The 20,093-nt window shown below is 40.7% G+C and overlaps 1 protein-coding gene across 3 annotated transcripts in view; it reads right to left on the bottom strand.

Annotated features, from left to right (window-relative positions):
• LOC126198582 (DNA helicase MCM9-like) overlaps positions 1-20,093 on the bottom strand; it is a 138,673-nt gene that overhangs the window by 41,987 nt on the left and 76,593 nt on the right. For all 3 annotated transcript variants that reach the window (XM_049935019.1, XM_049935020.1, XM_049935018.1), the window contains exon 9: positions 8,936-9,082. In XM_049935019.1, the coding sequence (XP_049790976.1) occupies positions 8,936-9,082 (147 nt within the window). The remainder of the gene's footprint in view (positions 1-8,935; positions 9,083-20,093) is intronic.

Here is a 20,093-nt window from a genome sequence, read left to right as displayed (position 1 = left end):
GTTGATTTTGTCGCAGGCTTCTACTCTGTCATTTTCTTCTTAAAGGTGAGGGTTGAAAGCTGTGAAACACTAGTGTTAAGGTTCTCTCAGTTCTTCTGGTCCAATTGAACTTGAATGTTGTGTTGTAATTCTTTGCTGAATAGTGCCTCTTCCTCTGCAGTGAATTTTATGTCAGGGTCATTGAGGAAAGGGGTATAGAATATGAGTTTCTTTCAGCTGTCTTGGTTCAGTTTTGGGAGGTTACATTTTTCGTAAGAGTACCTAGTTTTTTCATATGTGTGGCTTTTGTTTCCTGTACAATGAATTCAGTGTATTTTCCAACTTTTTCAAGTAATAGAATAATATTCGATGAAACAACTTTCCCAACTGTAACTCTGCTCTATAAAGCTGTGTATCGTACATTTGTTTTTTACTATAAATGTCTTTCAATTTGCTTTTCACCTGTAGTTTTTGTGCATTTTCCAATGATATCTTTGCAGTTGTTGGATCTGTTCTGACATCAATCTTAATATAATTTGGAATGACGTTTCCAGAATCAAATTTTCGCTCTGCAGTGGAGTGCGTGTTGATTTGAAACTTCTGGCAGATTAAAACTGTGTGCTGGACCGAGACTCAAACTTGGGACCTCTGTCTTTCATGGGCAAGTTTGGAAGGTAGGAGACAAGGTACTGGCAGAAGGAAAGCTGTGAGAAAGGGTCATGGTCTTGCTTGGGTAGGTCAGTTGAACAATGTTATTTCTGAGACAATTTCAGTAGAACTGAATGTGCTGTTGTCATTGCAAGCTTTTTTGAGGTGTTTCTCTACTCAAAAATAGCCTTGGCTGCGGACATTTCAGGTTAGGCTTTACCATGACTGTTATTGACATTGACTGAAACAACAAATTTACAGTTGAGATGTGATGTCTGTGCTACTCTTTAACTTAGCACTATCATAGCACTAGAGAACATCGTTCGGAAAAATGCCAACAAATCCAACAGGAACAATATTTAACAAGCAGGTCCAGGTAGTGGCATATGCTGTGACGTAACATTATTTTCAAAGAATATCAAAGCCTTAAAGGAAAACTGTGCTACATTGGGAGCAGCAGTGCAGAAGTCATGACTGGAAGTTAATATAGATAAAACAAAGTATATTATGATAAGAGATAGATATGATGGGGATAGAGGAGAGACTTCAATAAAAATAAATAGTAAATGGTGGAAAAGTTTAAATAGCTAGGCTCAATAATAACAGAACATACTGGATGGTCATAATTAAACTTTTCCTATTTAACACGTTATAATACAGAAATTAATTGCCGTTCGAGTACTAAACTTGGTAGCATTAATGGCAAGGGCATGGGGAAGAGAAATAATGCAGAATCAATTCAACTGAAACATTTTTAATGTGTTGCTACAGTACATCATACCATTACATACCAGTACCATTATTACTGCTACAAAAGCCGCTCAATATGGCACCCACCAGTGTCCAGAAGAGTCCGAAAGTGCAGGATTGCATTCTGTGCAGCAGAATGAAGCATGTCTGTAGGTATGCTGGCTACCTCTCTCAATATGCTGTGCTTCAGATCAGCATATGTATGCATGTTCCCTAGGTAAACCCTGTCCTTCAGGTAGCTCCACAACCAGAAATCATAGGAAGTGAGATCAGGTGATCATGTCGGCCAAGCATTTGGGAACGATCAGCTGATAATTCGATCGTTTCTAAATGTGTTTCAGAAAAGCAGGTGAACTTCACGAGTGATGTGCGGTGGGGCCCAACCCTGCAAAAAAACTGTTTAGTTCAAGCGTCCCTCTCCTGTTGAGCAGGTATGACATGCTGGTGAAGCATATAACAGTAACTCTGGACAGTCACAATGTACATCTTTGGTCCTTGAGTGCCAACATGTTCCAAAAAGAATGTGCCGATGATGAACGTAGCCATGAAGCCACACCATACGGTGACACATTCACCATACAGAGGAACTTCATGCACAGTGACTGGAGGTGAAGATCCCACACTTAGCAATTCTGTGTGTTCTCCTTACCTGTCAGAGAAAAATTAGCTTCATCAGTCTAAAGGATGGTCCAGGGCAGCCCATCAACTTCAATCCTTGTAAGAAAGTGAAGTCAACACATCATTGTGGGTACTTTGGTGTAAGCTGCTGTACGATATGGATCTTGTACAGATACCATTTGAGAATGGTTCAAAGCAGCTTCGTACAGTGGACCTTGGGATGTTCAATTGTTGTGTCACAGCACACACACTGCCTGGCGACTGAGAACTGCACACAGTGCTGTCTGCCATAGCAACAGTGATTTCATCAACCGCCTGTGGTGCAATCAGTCGTCAGCCTCTTCCTAGAGCGACACCCAGTTCTCAGATGATTCGAACTTCTTCATCATGCTCTGCACAGCAGGTGGAGAAAGATGAATCTTCCATAATCCTTTAAGCTGGCGATATTCTCGAAGTGCAGCTGCAGCATTACTGTTGTTTCAATAATAGAGCTTAACCAATAATGCCTACTCATTTTGTTGAAGCTCATGTTGACACATCTACAAGTGCACTGCAACTGGTCAGGTGTGTGAGACTATGAATCACAATGACTGATCGTGGTACCTGGTGGCCACAGTTAGAACTTGATGGTGGCACTGTGACACATGGAAATCATGCACCCCATACTTTGGACATTAATGCTACCAAGTTTGGTACTTGCATGGTAATTAGTTTCTGTGTTATAACCTGTTAATTAGGGAAAGTTTAATTATAACCATCTGGTACAAGAATAACAGCAGAAATTTAAGAAAGTAGGCCTATAGGAAGTGGAAACCGATATTATTCATTGCAGAAAATATTCAGGTCCAGAAATGTTAGTAGGAACACAAAAATCAATTTATTTGACTATATTATAACTTATAATAATGTGTAGATCAGAAGGCTGGCTATTGAGATGCAAAAGGAACAGTTGCACAGTACATGCTGGGTGCTGGAAATGTTTTGCTGTCAGAGTTTACATTAATATAAATTGCGTTAAAGTGTGGGAAGTAATATACCAACTAAACAGCAAAATGGAAGCAGACAGGTGGACACTAACGAAAAAGCCGCCCATACTGTCGCAAGCCAGAAACCAGCAATATGCTAAAAATAATTATGTAACATCCAGAAGCCATCTTAAGATGAATCTGAAAAGGTTCGAAAACCGGTTCATGGAATGAAACATAATTATTGCTGTTATATGCAACTTATTTACAGTCTATTACCAGTCACGGGTTCTAAAATATCCGTAACGGATAAGCTTAATAATCTGAGAAAGATGTTTGGAGTGATGAGGGAGGAAGGAAACTGGAGAATAAGGACAAATGCAGAAAAATGGACACTTTTTGTATAGATGAATATTGTAGTGAAAATCAAGCAAGGAAGAATAGGATAGGCTGGACATCTACAGAAAGTCCCAGAAACTTGAAGTGTTAAGAAAGTGTTTCTAGGAAAGACTGAAAGGAGAAGGAGAACATGAAGAGCCAGGATAAGGTGGCTTGAAGATATGGAGGAGGACCTCAAAGCAATGGGAGTTGGGAGCTGTAGAAGGAAATCAGTGGGCAGAGAAGAATTGAGGCAGGTGACAAAGGAGCCCTATGTTCTACAAGGGCTGTAGCACCGACCAGCCAGCCGATAATTTACACAACATGTCAAAAACATAAAAGTTCCTAATGGAGCCACACTTGCCTCACTTGACATACAAAATCTTTATTCCTCTGTACCAATGGATCTCATGCTACTGATAATTTATGCCAACCTGGAAAAAAAAAAAAAAAATCTGTTCCACTCACATCACTGAACTGGCGGATCTGTTGGAATTCACACTCTCACACTACTATTTCAAATTCAACAATTAACTCTACAAACAAGCAGATGGCCTGGCAGCAGGCTCAAACCTTTCGGGATTGTTATCTGAAATATTTATAAACAATTTAGAAGACAAAGATCTCAATCCAATCACCCATTCCTCAAAAATATCATCTACTACTACAATATATAAATGATACCATCATTTTAATCAATGTCACAAAAGATGATATCAATAAATTGTACCAATTACTCAACAACTTTTATGAAAATATAAAGTTCATAGTTGAACACCAAGCAGCCAACAGTATAAATTTTTTACACCTTAACATCACATTACGAATAATAGATATGATTTTGAAATTTATCGGAAGTCTACAACACTACACACTACCATCCACAGCTCCTCCTGTCACCCCACAGCCCACGAAATGGCAGCATTTGGGTATATGATCAACAGAGCAATCCAATTACCACTTTCTGAAGATAACTATAAACAAGAAATTGAAATAATAAGACAAACAGCTAATGCAAATGGATATAACAACTCCATAGTAGACACCCCAAAACACTCAATAGTGTTCACATCATAAAAAACAAAAAGAAACTAACATCTTTCAAAAAATATCATTCCTGGGTAGTATTTCACATAATCCGCTTCACCATATGGGTTTGTACAAAATTAAATGTTTGGACTATCACTGTTTCTACAAAGGCCAGATAGGCAGACAATTTTGGATTAGATTCAAAGAACACATAACAGCAGTAAAAAAACAAAACCACCCGCATGAAACAAAACATTGTGTCAACAATGTAAGTATCAGCATCCTACATATCTAACCCAAAGACAATAAACTAGACATCCTTTAAACACCCCAAACATACAGACAACAAAGTAAAAAACTTGAATCCATTTTAAATGACAAAAATGAAAACATTTTCAATAGCTTGATCTACGTAACAAGAGCCTGCATAATTAAATTTGCAATGCGCGCATGCACACACGCTGCCCCCCTCCCCCCCCCCCCTCCGCCACCCACCCACCCACCCACCCACACACACACACACACACACACACACCTCTTCATGCTCCCCTTCATATTCAGCATAAATAATTAGTTATGTTACCCTGACATTCCCCAAAGAAATAATTGAAATGCCTCATTTACAAATATAACATCACACCGCTCCCTGTCAACCTGAGTCTATATGTGTACTATTTAACAGCATAAATTGTGTATCTATCTGCATATTTTTAAAGCATTCTGGAATGCTGTTTTGCTATATACTCTTTGTGCTTCAAGATAACGTTTCTGTTTTGCAATATGTTCTTTGGACTTAATAGTTTCCAGACACCACCTTTGCTTACAAATTTATGACAGTTTACATGTGATGTAATACGACAGAGAAAGGAGCCTGTGACCACTGGAGGTATTCTATTTTAATTGTTTTATTTTCACATTTAGATATATAAGGGGTGTTCAAAAAGAAACGAGCTGGAGGCATAATTATAGAAACCAGTATCTGTGTGTTATAAGTATTGACCCTGGCTGTTGAGACACTTGTCCCACTGTGACACGAGGCGGTGAATGGCTGTCTCATAAAATTCCTGGAGCTGTGATGTTAACCAGTTCCGGACGTACAGCTGGACTTCATCATCTGAGGTGAATCGTTTGTCCCTCAGAGCCTTTTTAAAGGGACCAAAAATGGTGTAATCACAGGGAGAGGGCTCTGGACTGTAAGGAGGATGGCCAAGAACCTCCAATTTGAATTTCTGTAGGAGTGCCTCGACTGTGTTGGCCGATGAGGCTTTGCATTATCATGGAGCAGAATGAGCCCATGAGTGAGGTTGCCTGGTCGTTTCTATTTGTTTCTATCTGATTGCTTGGTGAAGGATGGTCAAGGTTTGCGAGTAACACTGAGCATTTACTTTTGTCCCATGCTGCAGGAAGTGAATCTCAAGGGGGCCATCTTGGTCAAAGAAGAACTTCGGCATAAATTTCCTGCACTCGTATGGATGGCCTTGGCTTTTTTTGATTGTGGTGACCCTGGATGCTTGCACTGGAGACTTTGTCGTTTTGATTCTGGTTTGGAGTGAGGTGACACCACGACTCATCTCCAGCCAATGCATTCCCTTCCTGAGCATAGCACTACAGATGAGCAAGACAGTGGGCCATTCAACATTCTTCTTGGTGTGGTTGAAGACTGTGGGACACCCTTTGGGCAAAAACTTTGCACACGTGCAGTCATTCCTTCATGATGGTGTGAACACTTCCAAAGCTCAATCCGACCATGGCAGCTATGGCTTTCACTGTCACCTGGCGGTCCTAGGTAATGTGTGCATTCACCAACTGGATGATGTCATCGGTAATGCAGTGTGGTGCTCCAGACCGTGCATCATTGGCTAATCGACACCTGTCCTTCCCTGAAGTGTTTGTGCCATGCCTTGACCCTTGCAAGGGACATGCAATGTTTGTTGTATACTTGTGACATTCGTCAATGAATGTCTGTTCCTCTTACTCTTTCTGCTGTCAGAAAATGAACAACACCTATTTGCTCTTCTTTTGATACTCCATGTCACTGTTTGCAATGCGACTAGCAGCGCTGGATGATTGATGCATGTTGCTGCTAGCTCTGTATAGTCACCTGACGTGCATGATTGCCCTCTAGCAATGGGCTGTGAACTCCCACACTCTGGTCAGAACCACACCTCGTTACACACACCACAATATTACCCTCCTGTCACTGGTTTGCGCATTCCAGGCTCTGGCTCGTTTCTTTTTGAACGCCCCTTATACATTTAGTTTGTAGTCAAAAACCTCCCCAAAACCATGTTCTGGAATAGTGTTTTTGTTTCTCCACTAGACAGTGTCACAATATACCTCAAATCATAACACAACACACACTTCATACTAACAAATATAAATCTACCCAATGATGAAGGTTTAAACCTTCAAAACGTGTTGTGGATATAAATAAACAGTGCTTGGTAGCAGTAAACTTGCCATTTCATTCGCTACTTTCTAAAATAACCGTTAAACTGACACAGAAGCTGATGAAGTGGTACCAAATTGATTGGCTTGCACCAGCCTGGGATACCGCACGACATTTTTGGTGGAAATCAATTGGGGCCAAATCAGATGATTGTATGAATGACCTCTATGTTCAAATGGTTCAGTGTTCTAATGATCAAAATACCTTTCATTGTTCTGATAATAGATCTTTTTTTTTCTTTTTTTCTTTTCCCAGACTTCTCACTTTTTTTCCCAAACAGTTAATATTGGCCAATTTGTTTCTAGTAGATGAAGCATAATTTGTTTTTGGACTAGTGTCACCATCTTCTGCCAATCATTTTTATTATTACTACTATTCTCGTATGAACTACTTTGTTCCATCTTGCATCCAAATTAACTAACTGGTATTCTAAAACCGCTGTACCATTTTCAAAACTTTACAAAAATTGCCGAGAAATTTACTCACACATTTTTTGTGACATTCAACAAATGGAACAACCTTCTTGCAAGTTTTTATTTTTTTCAGTTAATTCTTCATTAAAGATACACTGACACTTTTGCCTGATATGCTGCTGGCATCAGCTATGTTGTACATCTGTAACCATGAATCACACTTATGATACTGTCCAGACTCTTAATGTCATTATTTGTACTCGCAGTATTGGTATGACCCTCATACAAATCATCTTTACTAGAAGCCACTAGGCAAAATAAACACTCACACTCACTCACACTCACCCACACTCACACCCACACCCACACCCACACTCACACTCACACTCACACACACAAGTGACACAGACATGGCCACTGTTAACTCTGGGTGTCATGGCACAATTGTGTACTGTATGTAATTTTAATATTTAAGAGATTTACACTTATTTTTAATTATTGACACTACTCAAATAAGTGTAGGGAGGGATATGGTGGGCAGAGAAGAAAGTGTTCAGAGGCAGGAGAGGAGAAGACAAGTGGCTTTAATCATCTGATCATCAGTAGCAAATTGTTAAGGCAAGCCTGAAGGTTGTTTTGAACACTGAAGCCCTTCACTAAGCAGAATCTCACTGGAGATTCCTTCTTCCAACATTTTAACTGACCAACCCAGAGACTTATAGGGGGAAATACAGCTTCGAATGGTTCAAATGGTTCTGAGCACTATGGAAATACAGCTTCACAGGGACCCCAAACTACAGTACAACATGACTTTTTTCACAATCTAATTATTTTCAAGGGACAGGACTGACCACGAGTTGCATCATAAACCTTACGTCATCCCAACTGCGAGCCTAGTTTCTTTACCACTGCCCACGTTACATGGCAAGGGAGTTGGAAGGAAAGGGCAAGGGCAAGGGCAAGGGCGAATGGCGAATGGCGAAGGGGGAAGGGGGAAGGGGGAAGGGGGAAGGGAAAGGAAGGGAAGGGAAGGGAAGGGAGGGGAAGGGAGGGGAGGGGACAAGAGGGGAGGGAGAGGCAGCAGAGGGGGATGAGGGGAAGAAGGGGGAGCCTGCCTGGGAAGAGGGATGGGAAGGGCGAGATGATTACAGCACATAGATTGGGATATGTATCAGAGCGAATATGCCCACTTTTGTGCAACTGTACTGGTATTAGAGCCATTTTCTCTGAAGTCTGCATAGGACATACTAGTAGTCTCTAATTATTGCACCTGTTGGAAAAATGCTATCAAGTGGTGAGGTACTTTGCATTTGAGTCTGTCATCACGAAACTGACTTCTACAACAAGATTATTAATTCCCTGTAGAGAAGGATCATCAGATTTAAAATAAATGTTTCAGCACACGTTCTGATGAATTGACATTTTCATCTTTAGGTGTACTCATGTTAAGTGATGCCCTATGTAAGTCAGCTAATCATACCACCTTACAACCACCCATTCATTTCATCTTTCATCCCTTGTTTAAATGTTGCATCTGTTTGAGTACGTGTAATATGAGTAGGAGTAGTTATTTTCAAACAATACTTTTATTTATAACTAATTAAGAATAACTAATATAATTTATACTTCATTGGCTAAAAATTGGCATTAACCAATTTTTGTTACAGAGTAAGAGGAAATGGAATATCATTTTCTTAAGTACTTGCCTTAGCTACACTGATTGTCTGCTGTTCCATAGCTTCATGGATGCTAGCACGATCATGTTCCCTAATGGAATTAAATTCATCAATGCAGCAAATTCCTCCATCAGAAAGAACCAAAGCACCAGCTTCAAGTTGCCATTCTCCATTCTCCTGATGGTGTAATATACAAGTTTGGATAACAGAAAATTCATAAGACATTGGTTCACAAACATCAATTACAGAGAGATAGAGACAGAAATAATCTGGTGATTGCATGTACTTCTTCTTTGCTGGGCCCACAGCTTCTATACATTTATAATATGACATCATCTTTTCACTTTTGTCAAAATTAGCTCCAAACTGTTTATTTCTTGACAATAGCACAACAAGCTTATCGTGAAGTTATGTAATCAACAAGAAATAAACAACTTACAGCTCATTTTACCAAAAGTATAATGAATATTTCACATGCTGCAAGATCAACTTTGTTACAGATCACAACTAGGAAATGAGAAATTGTCTACAACTGTTGAACACATTATATGCTGAAATTTGTTCGTCAGACTACATTCAAATGGCAGATTTTAATGAGAGTGATTTGTAAAAAAAGAGGGCACAAAAATGGAAAAACTGTCTGCATTAGATTTCCTGAATTTGTCTTTGTCATTCTTGGCTTCCTGGTTACCTCCTGCATACCATGAGTCCTTCTGATAGGCTTTCTAACTTTTTTAAAAATATATTCCTTCCCACCATAATTATTAACTACTGCCTACATTCATTAAACTAAGTTCCCATGTTTACTTTGCACTGTGTCTTTCCTATGTCAGTACCTCTTCCACGTATCATAACATATCCAACTTAGCAACATTAATTACGAAGTTTAAAATGAATACACATATTGCAGCTATTGATAATTTGAAAGAGAATGAAAAAATCTTATGCCCTTTGTACAGCCACCAACGAATCTGAGTCATAAAGAGAAATAAGGAAGAATCAAATGACAAAAGTGACACACCTGCTGTGGGGCTCACAAGGCATAGAAGTGAATATTGTATACAATGAAAAGAAAATACGGTCATTAGTGAGATGTATGAATAGATGAACAATAATGTAGTTCATAAATCTCTTCAAACACTGTATCCACCCTTGTTTCTCTATATTACTGTTGCCAAGATGAGACAGCTACTGTGCAACAAAAACTGACAGATTATGAGAATGCATAGTTGTGAATATCAAACAATGGAAAGTACAGGATGAAATAACAACAGTATTATGAAAAGAAGGTCAAATAGCTACTAACCGCATAGAGAAGACTGAGTTGCAGACAGGCACAACAAAAAGACTGCTACACGTAACGGTGCACGATGGGAGCAGCAGTCAGGTGGCGGGGTAATGCAGAGGCACAGGATGGGCAGGGGAGGGGAGAATAGCAGGATAGGTGGGTGAATGTGTAGTGCAGGTTGTGGGAGAGTGCAAGGACATGGTGGAGACAGGGTAGGGATGCCAGAGGCAGTTGGGAAGTTTAGGGGGAGGAGGGGAGTGAGGAAAAGAAAGAAGTATTGAAGGGGAAAAGGGCTAGTGGGTGCACTGATGGAATGAAAGGCTGTGTTGTGCTGGAGTGGGAGCAGGGAAGGGGACAGGTAAGAGGAGGACAGGGACTAACAAAGGTTGAGACCAGGGGGTATGGAACATAGGGTACACTGCAGGGAGATTCCCACCTGCACAGTTCAGAAAAGTTTTTGTTGGTAGGAAGGCTGTCAACAACTGCTTCACAGTGTGCCAGAGACAGTGGTCATGTGCATATGAGTTGTGCTTGTGTGAATGTGTTGAATGTGTGTGTGTGTGTGTGTGTGTGTGTGTGTGTGTGTGTGTGTGTGTGTGTGTGTGTGGGTGGGTGGGTGGGTGGGTGGGTGGGTGGGTGGGTGGGGGGGGGGGCACATGAAGGCGCGCGCGCGTTCTTTTTCTTTTTTCCCCCTACTTTACAAGCAGGCCTTTCAGCCGAAAGCTAAAATGTACAGCAGTCTTCCTGTTGTGATTGTGTGCGACTCAATGTCTCCTCTACACGGTAACAATGTATCCCTTTCATAATATCATAGATGTGAATTTTATGTTTTGCTGAATAATTTGAATTGTTTGTGGGGGTCACAGGTGGATGTCTCTTATTTTGGTATCTGAGTGACTTGCCCTTCCTTTTTAACTCATCCCTCTTTGCTCCCTGAGGAGCGGACTACTAGTTCCAGTAGCTGGATAGTTACATGCACTTTTATGTGCGTGCGTACATTGTTAGTACTTTTCTAAAGTGAAGTTTCCTTTTGATACAAATGGTTTTAACAGACTGTTAGAAAAGGTTACATATGAGAGCAAATCAAGTAAATGTTTTTCTGTTCATGACTCACACTGAGCAAATCTGTATTTCAACATATCACACAAAGACGGTTGTAACTGGCAATCTTTCGAAGCCAGTGGCTCCTTCTTCAAGCTGAAAGGTTGAAGTGGAAGGAAAAGGACTGGAGAGGTCTACGAAAAGGGGTAGATTTTGGGAAAGTCACCCAGAACCGCAGGTCAGGGGATACTTACCGTACGGAATGAGAAGGAAAGACTGAGTGTTGGGGACTGCATCAAACGACATTTGAAAACCTGAGAGTTTAAAGGTGGAAGCCAGAGATTATTGCTTAAACAACATGCATGAGTTAATAAGAGTGAAAAGCTAAGTGCACTGTACTCTGACAGAGGCAGGAGAGGGGCCAATGAAAATAGATGGGTAAGACAATGAACGATACAGAAAATCAAACGATGGAAAATCCAGGATTGAATGTAACAATATTATGAAAAGGAAAGTTGCTACTACACCATCTATAACAGCCCTGTAACTGACAAAACATATACGATGAAAGGGAGAGTCACTTGAGAAACAACACATGTCATATACCTGCTGTTATGTAAACACTGTTGGACATTCTACACTGTTTGGCATGATACCACCAAATTACCAATTAGGATGAATGGGCAAAGGCAGAGTGTGTATACTGGCGACTCGCAGTATCCTGTTGCAGAGCATGCTCTACAATGTGATACATATGCGCCATCTGGATTCTTCCCCCAGACACCAGTTACTCAGAACTCTGCAGGTGGGAACTAGCACTACAACATGTCCTTGGTTCTCGCCACTCACCTGGCCTTAATTTACATTAACTTCTTCCATATCAGCATTTCTTCATTGCAACTACTCTTTGCTTCTCTCTGTCTTAGTTTTCTATATCTTTCATAGTCTTACCTGTCCATTTTCCACCACACCCTTCCCACCTCTGTTACATACAATGCACTTACCTTTTCACTCTTATTAACTCATCCATAATGTTTAAGCAGTAATCTCCAGTCCTTTTCCTTCACCCCCCTTCTTTCCCCTTCTCCCCTTCTGCCTGAAGGAGCCACTGGCTCCGAAAGCTTGCCAGTTACAACCATCTTTTATGTTTTGTGTTCTGACACTGCTTGGTGAGTAGATTTTTTATCTATCCTATTAAATAATTCTGTCAATAATTGATTGTTTTCATTGTTGTAACATATCACATAAAATAGAGACATCTAGAATAACTTGTCTGCAAGTTCGGGTGTATATGCGGGCAAGGGAAAAAAATCCCACTTTTTCCCTGAATTTCATGGCTAAAGATACAACTTTTCATGGGGGAAGATACATTTCTCCCCCAGGTAGACACATACTATGCCCAGGATGAAAGTACATTTTTTTGTATTAAGTGGCAATATACTTTCCCTTGGAGCTTTAAAACTTGTCAGTCCTTTAAAGGGTAAAGGTTCCAAAAATGGAACCCAACACAGCTGATGTGATATCGCCAGCCAATTACAGCAGATATTCAAAACGTAGGACACGTGACATAATCTCCCAAGCAACATCGCTGTTAAGTAGTGGAGACACACAAATACAAAAAGTAAATGATTTAAATTAATATACATACAGTATAGCTACAAGAAAAACTATGCTTTCACGTACAATATTAGTTGTCAAAAAATTTTTGCTATTTTTTCTGAGGGTGTGGTTTGGCAGGATCCTAAGAGCACAACTTAAATTGCAGCAGCTGAATATTTCTGAAAAGCACAATTATAAATTTCACTACTGTGCACTGAAAATTTCATGGGTTACCTGGCTGAATAAATGTTCTGTCAAGCACTTTGACTTTTCTATAGAAAAGCCAATTACGTGTTAAAATCCTGAACTCACCCCACCCTTTTTTTGAAGCATAATTATACTTTTTGCCATCATTATTGTATAATTGATAATTTATGAAAGAAGTAAAATAAACATGAGAAACTAATCTTGAAGTTTGGTCTTTCTCAGTCTGTGTTACACTTCAAGATTTATCAAACACAAATGTGCCAGTAAGATTTTAAATAATCATTTAAATGGCTTGTATTTTGGGCTCAAAATTTTTCCAACTGACTGGTCCTCAAAGTGTTAAGTTTTGTATGAGAGTCAAATGCTCTGTGATTTAAGAAATTCATTTCTCAGTCTCACACATAACATGATTCATCTTGTGTAAAGGTAAATTTACTTATCAAGTAACACTTATCAAACAACCATTCATAATATTTTCCTGTGACCAGTTAGAAATATAAACAGCTGTGATGTCACACTCATAGTAGGACACTTGTTGTTCCAAAGTACTGCATAATTTTTGTCCTAAAGCCTTTGACACATTTTGTGTTTTGCAAAAGCCTGTGTGTTTACTGCATTTTGTTGTTATAGATGACGCTGTAGTTTTATTTTGGTGTTATTCTCTCATTTATGTTTTATTGCTGCAGCATTATTCTGCGGCAGCGGGCTAAGGTAAAACTCTTCTTTAGAGTATCAGCTCTTAGCAGTCAAAATAACAAAATTTAACTGAAATCTAAAACAATGGAAACCTTCCAGAATTTTGAAAAATTTCTGGGTTTTACCCTGATTTCTCTCAGGATGTAAAAATACCCATGTTTTTCCAGGATTTTCCAGTTGTCCTGGGCGTATATACCCTGCAAGCCTTTCCACACAAATAATTCTGAAATTCTGTGAATAAGTGAAAGCCAACCAGTGTAATATTTGGAATGCATGATTGCTATGATAAATCCTCTCTCCTGAAGTACAAGCAGTTTCTGTATATCACAGAGGGTACAAACAGGCAATGAGATGGAATAATCAAACTCCCAATAATCACATTTTTCTCACCATTGGTTTGAAATAGCCAAACATAGATTGTGTGTACCAGTAGCATAAAGCGAAAACTTAGTCCTAACCAATTCTTCAATGTGCTAAACTAAGGCTGCTGTGATTGTTTAGTATGTCATGGATGTTCACTAGACAGAATTATTGTACAGGTGCATAAACACTATTGCAGCTACAGTGTAAATATACTGCACTATGTCCTTAATTTTGCACCAAGTACACAGGCTGGTTGCTAACAGTGCATCAACATGAAGTGTATCATCCTACTGTGCATGCAAGTAGGCTGACAGGTCATAGAACATGAAAACTGGCAGGAGACAGTGGCATTCAAAAACTCTCCATCCGAAAATAATACATAAGTAGGGGAAGACACTTGTAATTGTGAGTGCAAATCACAGTCACAGTGTTGAGTGACAGACTGAGCTTTCATCAATAGTGATCACGTAAGGTTCCACTCCCGCGACCTGGGCGCACAGCTGTATGGAATGCTATGGAAGCCACTAGACACTAGCATTGGCAGAGCCTTCCACACTCAGATGCACACGCAGCCTTTCCATAGTGCACCCTACCGGCCGGCCGACGGCTTATAGAATCAGGCCTGGCCAGCTTCGCTTTCAGTCATGTGTTGACCTTCAGCCTATGTATTTTGGATTAGTAGTGCAGCTATTCCATAGCACGTGTTTTCCTGTCTCTGTGTTCTTGAAATAATAAAGTGTTGTGTTTGTTATTATCTGCTTATCTTGGCCAAGCACATGGTTTGTACCTTTAAGACCCAGTTAAAAAAAAAATAACTGCAGGGTTTTACTGCAGAGGAGACATTACTGTTCTTCTTGCTGGCATCACCCACGGACACTGCTCCACCTCCTCTATTTGGGTTCTCACCTGCTGTTGTGTTCCACTTTGGACTGCTGCTATTTTTAAAAATATGGGGAATCTGATATATTGATATTTAAAAAAAAAATATCATTATTGGCCCTCGATATAACAACGCAAAAAAATATCGACCTACTGGCCTATAAAAATACTGGCACATATTGCAAATATAGCACTGGTTTTAGAGCTGTATATTTAAGTATTGATTTACCATTAGATATTCTGTACATCAACAAGCTAGCAGTCCGCCTATCTCCCTCAGAGCATGAATTGAGAGGAAAATGATGCACATTTACGCTTGGCGATAACTACTTTGCTACCAAGAGTAACTGCATGTAAGTGGCACATCAAAAGGTGTCCGATGGGTCTGTCATTCGGTTTCATCCCATCTTGGATATGTCCGGATCGCTTCATGTCGACTTTCCTGCTTTGGATTTTTGCCAACGCCAGCAACCTAGCAGTTTTAGTGTCAAAACAGCATGAAGAAATTAAACTTTGCAGTGTAGCTTGTTATTATGCCCCCACTGGAAGAATTTTGGCCCTCATTGACCAACACCTCCAACCAAATCCCCACAATCTAGCCTTCAAAGATACCAACCACTTCCTTCACCATGTCTCCACCATCTCCACCCCTTTACCTCCTGGATACCAGCTCATCACTGTTGACACCTACCCCCATGAACCATGGACCTTGCCATTGGTGGGGAGGCTTGCGTGCCTCAGCGATACAGATGGCCGTACCGTAGGTGCAACCACAACAGAGGGGTATCTGTTGAGAGGCCAGACAAACGTGTGGTTCCTGAAGAGGGGCAGCAGCCTTTTCAGTAGTTGCAGGGGCAACAGTCTGGATGATTGACTGATCTGACCTTGCAACACTAACCAAAACGGCCTTGCTGTGCTGGTACTGCGAACGACTGAAAGCAAGAGGAAACTACAGCGGTAATTTTTCCCGAGGGCATGCAGCTTTACTGTATGGTTAAATGATGACGGCGTCCTCTTGGGTAAAATATTTCCGAGGTAAAATAGTCCCCCATTCGGATCTCCGGGCGGGGACTACTCAAGAGGATGTTGTTATCAGCAGAAAGAACTGGTGTTCTACGGATCGGAGCATGGAATGTCAGATCACTTAATCGGGCAGGTAGGTTAGAAAATTTAAAAAGCGAAATGGATAGGTTAAAGTTAGATATAGTGGGAATTAGTGAAGTTCGGAGGCAGGAGGAACAAGACTTCTGGTCAGGTGACTACAGGGTTATAAATACAAAATCAAATAGGGGTAATGCAGGAGTAGGTTTAATAATGAATAGGAAAATAGGAATGCGGGTAAGCTACTACAAACAGCATAGTGAACGTATTATTGTGGCCAAGATAGATACGAAGCCCACACCTACTACAGTAGTACAAGTTTATATGCCAACCAGCTCTGCAGATGATGAAGAAATAGATGAAATGTATGATGAAATAAAAGAAATTATTCAGATAGTGAAGGGTGACAAAAATTTAATAGTCATGGGTGACTGGAATTCGGTAGTAGGAAAAGGGAGAGAAGGAAACATAGTAGGTGAATATGGATTGGAGCTAAGAAATGAATGAGGAAGCCGCCTGGTAGAATTTTGCACAGAGCACAACTTAATCATAGCTAACACTTGGTTCAAGAATCATAAAAGAAGGTTGTATACATGGAAGAATCCTGAAGATACTAGAAGGTATCAGATAGAATATATAATGGTACGACAGAGATTTAGGAACCGGGTTTTAAATTGTAAGACATTTCCAGGGGTAGATGTGGACTCTGTAGATTAAAACTGAAGAAACTGCAAAAAGGTGGGAATTAAACGAGATGGGACCTGGATAAACTGAAAGAACCAGAGGTTGTACAGAGTTTCAGGGAGAGCATAAGGGAAAAATTGACAGGAATGGGGGAAATAAATACAATAGAAGAAGAATGGGTAGCTCTGAGGGATGAAGTAGTGAAGGCAGCAGAGGATCAAGTAGGTAAAACGACGAGGGCTAGTAGAAATCCTTGGGTAACAAAAGAAATATTGAATTTAATTGATGAAAGGAGAAAATATAAAAACGCAGTAAATGAAGCAGGCATAAAGGAATACAAACGTCTGAAAAATGAGATCGACAGGAAGTGCAAAATGGCTAAGCAGGGATGACTAGAGGACAAATGTAAGGATGTAGAGGCTTGTCTCACTAGGGGTAAGATAGATACTGCCTACAGGAAAATTAAAGAGACCTTTGGAGAAAAGAGAACCACTTGTATGAATATCAAGAGCTCAGATGGCAACCCAGTTCTAAGCAAAGAAGGGAAGGCAGAAAGGTGGAAGGAGTATATAGAGGGTTTATACAAGGGCGATGTACTTGAGGACAATATTATGGAAATGGAAGAGGATGTAGATGAAGATGAAATGGGAGATACGATACTGCGTGAAGAGTTTGACAGAGCACTGAAAGACCTGAGTTGAAACAAGGCCCCGGGAGTAGACAACATTCCATTAGAACTACTGATAGCCTTGGGAGAGCCAGTCCTGACAAAACTCTACCATCTGGTGAGCAAGATATATAAGACAGGCGAAATTCCCTCAGACTTCAAGAAGAATATAATAATTCCAATCCCACAGAAAGCAGGTGTTGACAGATGTGAAAATTACCGAACTATCAGTGTAATAAGTCACAGCTGCAAAATACTAACGCGAATTCTTTACAGACGAATGGAAAAACTGGTAGAAGCCGACCTCGGCGAAGATCAGTTTGGATTCCGCAGAAATGTTGGAATACATGAGGCAATACTGACCCTACGAATTATCTTAGAAAATAGATTAAGCAAAGGCAAACCTACATTTCTAGCATTTGTGGCCTTAGAGAAAACTTTTGACAATGTTGACTGGAACACTCTCTTTCAAATTCTAAAGGTGGCAGGGGTAAAATACAGGGAGCGAAAGGCTATTTACAATTTGTACAGAAACCAGATGGCAGTTATAAGCGTCGTGGGGTATGAAAGGGAAGCAGCGGTTGGGAAAGGAGTGAGACAGGGTTGTAGCCTGTCCCTGATGTTATTCAATCTGTATATTGAGCAAGCAGTAAAGGAAACAAAAGAAAAATTCGGAGTAGGTATTAAAGTCCATGGAGAAGAAATAAAAATGTTGAGGTTTGCCGATGACATTGTAATTCTGTCAGAGACAGCAAGGGGCTTGGAAGAGCAGTTGAACGGAATGGACAGTGTCTTGAAAGGAGGATATAAGATGAACATCAACAAAAGCAAAACGAGTATAATGGAATGTAGTCGAATTAAGTCGGCTGATGCTGAGGGAATTAGATTAGGAAATGAGACACGTAAAGTAGTAAAGGAATTTTGCTATTTGGGGAGCAAAATAACTGATGTTGGTCGAAGTAGAGAGGATATAAAATGTAGACTGGCAATGGCAAGGAAAGCGTTTCTGAAGAAGACAAATTTGTTATCATCGAGTATAGATTTAAATGTCAGGAAGTCGTTTCTGAAAGTATTTGTATGGAGTGCAGCCATGTATGGAAGTGAAACATGGACGATAAATAGTTTGGACAAGAAGAGAATAGAAGCTTTCAAAATGTGGTGCTACAGAAGAATGCTGAAGATTAGATAGGTAGATCGCATAACTAATGAGGAGGTATTGAACAGAATTGGGGAGAAGAGGAATTTGTGGCACAACTTGACTAGAAGAAGGGATCAGTTGGTAGGACATGTTTTGAGGCATCAAGGGATCACAAATTTAGCATTGGAGGGCAATGTGGAGGGTAAAAATCGTAGAGGGAGACCAAGAGATGAATACACTAAGCAGATTCAGGAGGATGTAGGTTGCAGTAAGTACTGGGAGATGAAGAAGCTTGCACAGGATAGAGTAGCATGGAGAGCTGCATCAAACCAGTCTCAGGACTGAAGACAACACAACAACAACAACAACAACAACAACAACAACAACTGTTGATGCCACCTCCCTATACATCAACATCATGTCATGCTCACGGTCTTACCAATACTGAATACTACTTTTCCTAATTTCCTTTAGACAACATACTACCTCATTCCTCATACACATTACTAACTTAATCCTACCTCACAACTACTTCTCCTTTGAAGGGAAGGGATACAAACAAATGCACAGCACAGCCATGGGCACCTGCATTGGAGCCTCCAATGCCTCCCAAAACACCAAACCCTTAGTCTTGCTCTAGTTCACTGATGATATCTTCATTAACGGGACTCACGGCCAAGCCCCCTATCTTCATTCCTTCACAACTTCAACACCTTCTCTCCTAACTGCTTCAGCGGGTCAGCCCAGTGTGCTACCTTCCTAGATGTTGATGTCCTCCTCTCTGATGTCTCCAGCCACACCTCTGTCTACGTTAAAGACACCAACCACCAACAGTACCTGCACTTTGACAGTTGCCATCCCTACCACACAAAAAATTCCTTCCCATACAGCCTTGGCACTGGGGGATGGCGTATCTGCAGTGGCAAGAACTCCCTTGTCCATATTCTGAGGGTCTCACCAAGCCTTCACAGGAAGGCACTATCCCCAGACCTAGTATGTAAACAAATCTCCCACGTTGTTTCCCCTCACACCCCCATTCCTCCAACCACTCCCAAGAACCAGCTATATAGGAGTGCCCTCTTCGTCACACAATACCCCCTGGAATGCAACAACTGAACCACATCCTTTGCCAGGGCTACGATTACCCCTCATCGTCCCCTGAAATAACCGACATCCTACCCAAGAGCCTTCCCACCCCTCCTGAAGTGGTATTCTGTCACACATCCAACCTCCACAACATCTTAGTCCATCCCTATGCCATCCCCAATCCCAACCCCATGGCACAGGAATCATATCCCTGTGGCGGAACCGTGCGACTGCTACGGTCGCAGGTTCGAATCCTGCCTCGGGCATGGCTGTGTGTGATGTCCTTAGGTTAGTTAGGTTTAAGTAGTTCTAAGTTCTAGGGGACTGATGACCACAGCAGTTGAGTCCCATAGTGCTCCGAGCCATTTGAACCATATCCCTGTGGGAGAACAAGGTGCAAGACCTGCCCAGCACTTCCTATTCAAGTTCTGTCACAGGC

The sequence above is a fragment of the Schistocerca nitens genome, chromosome 8 (genome assembly GCF_023898315.1).
Source record: "Schistocerca nitens isolate TAMUIC-IGC-003100 chromosome 8, iqSchNite1.1, whole genome shotgun sequence".
NCBI classification, from domain to species: Eukaryota; Metazoa; Arthropoda; class Insecta; order Orthoptera; family Acrididae; genus Schistocerca; species Schistocerca nitens.
Note: the sequence above shows the minus strand (reverse complement) of the source record. Positions and strands in the feature narration are given on the sequence as shown.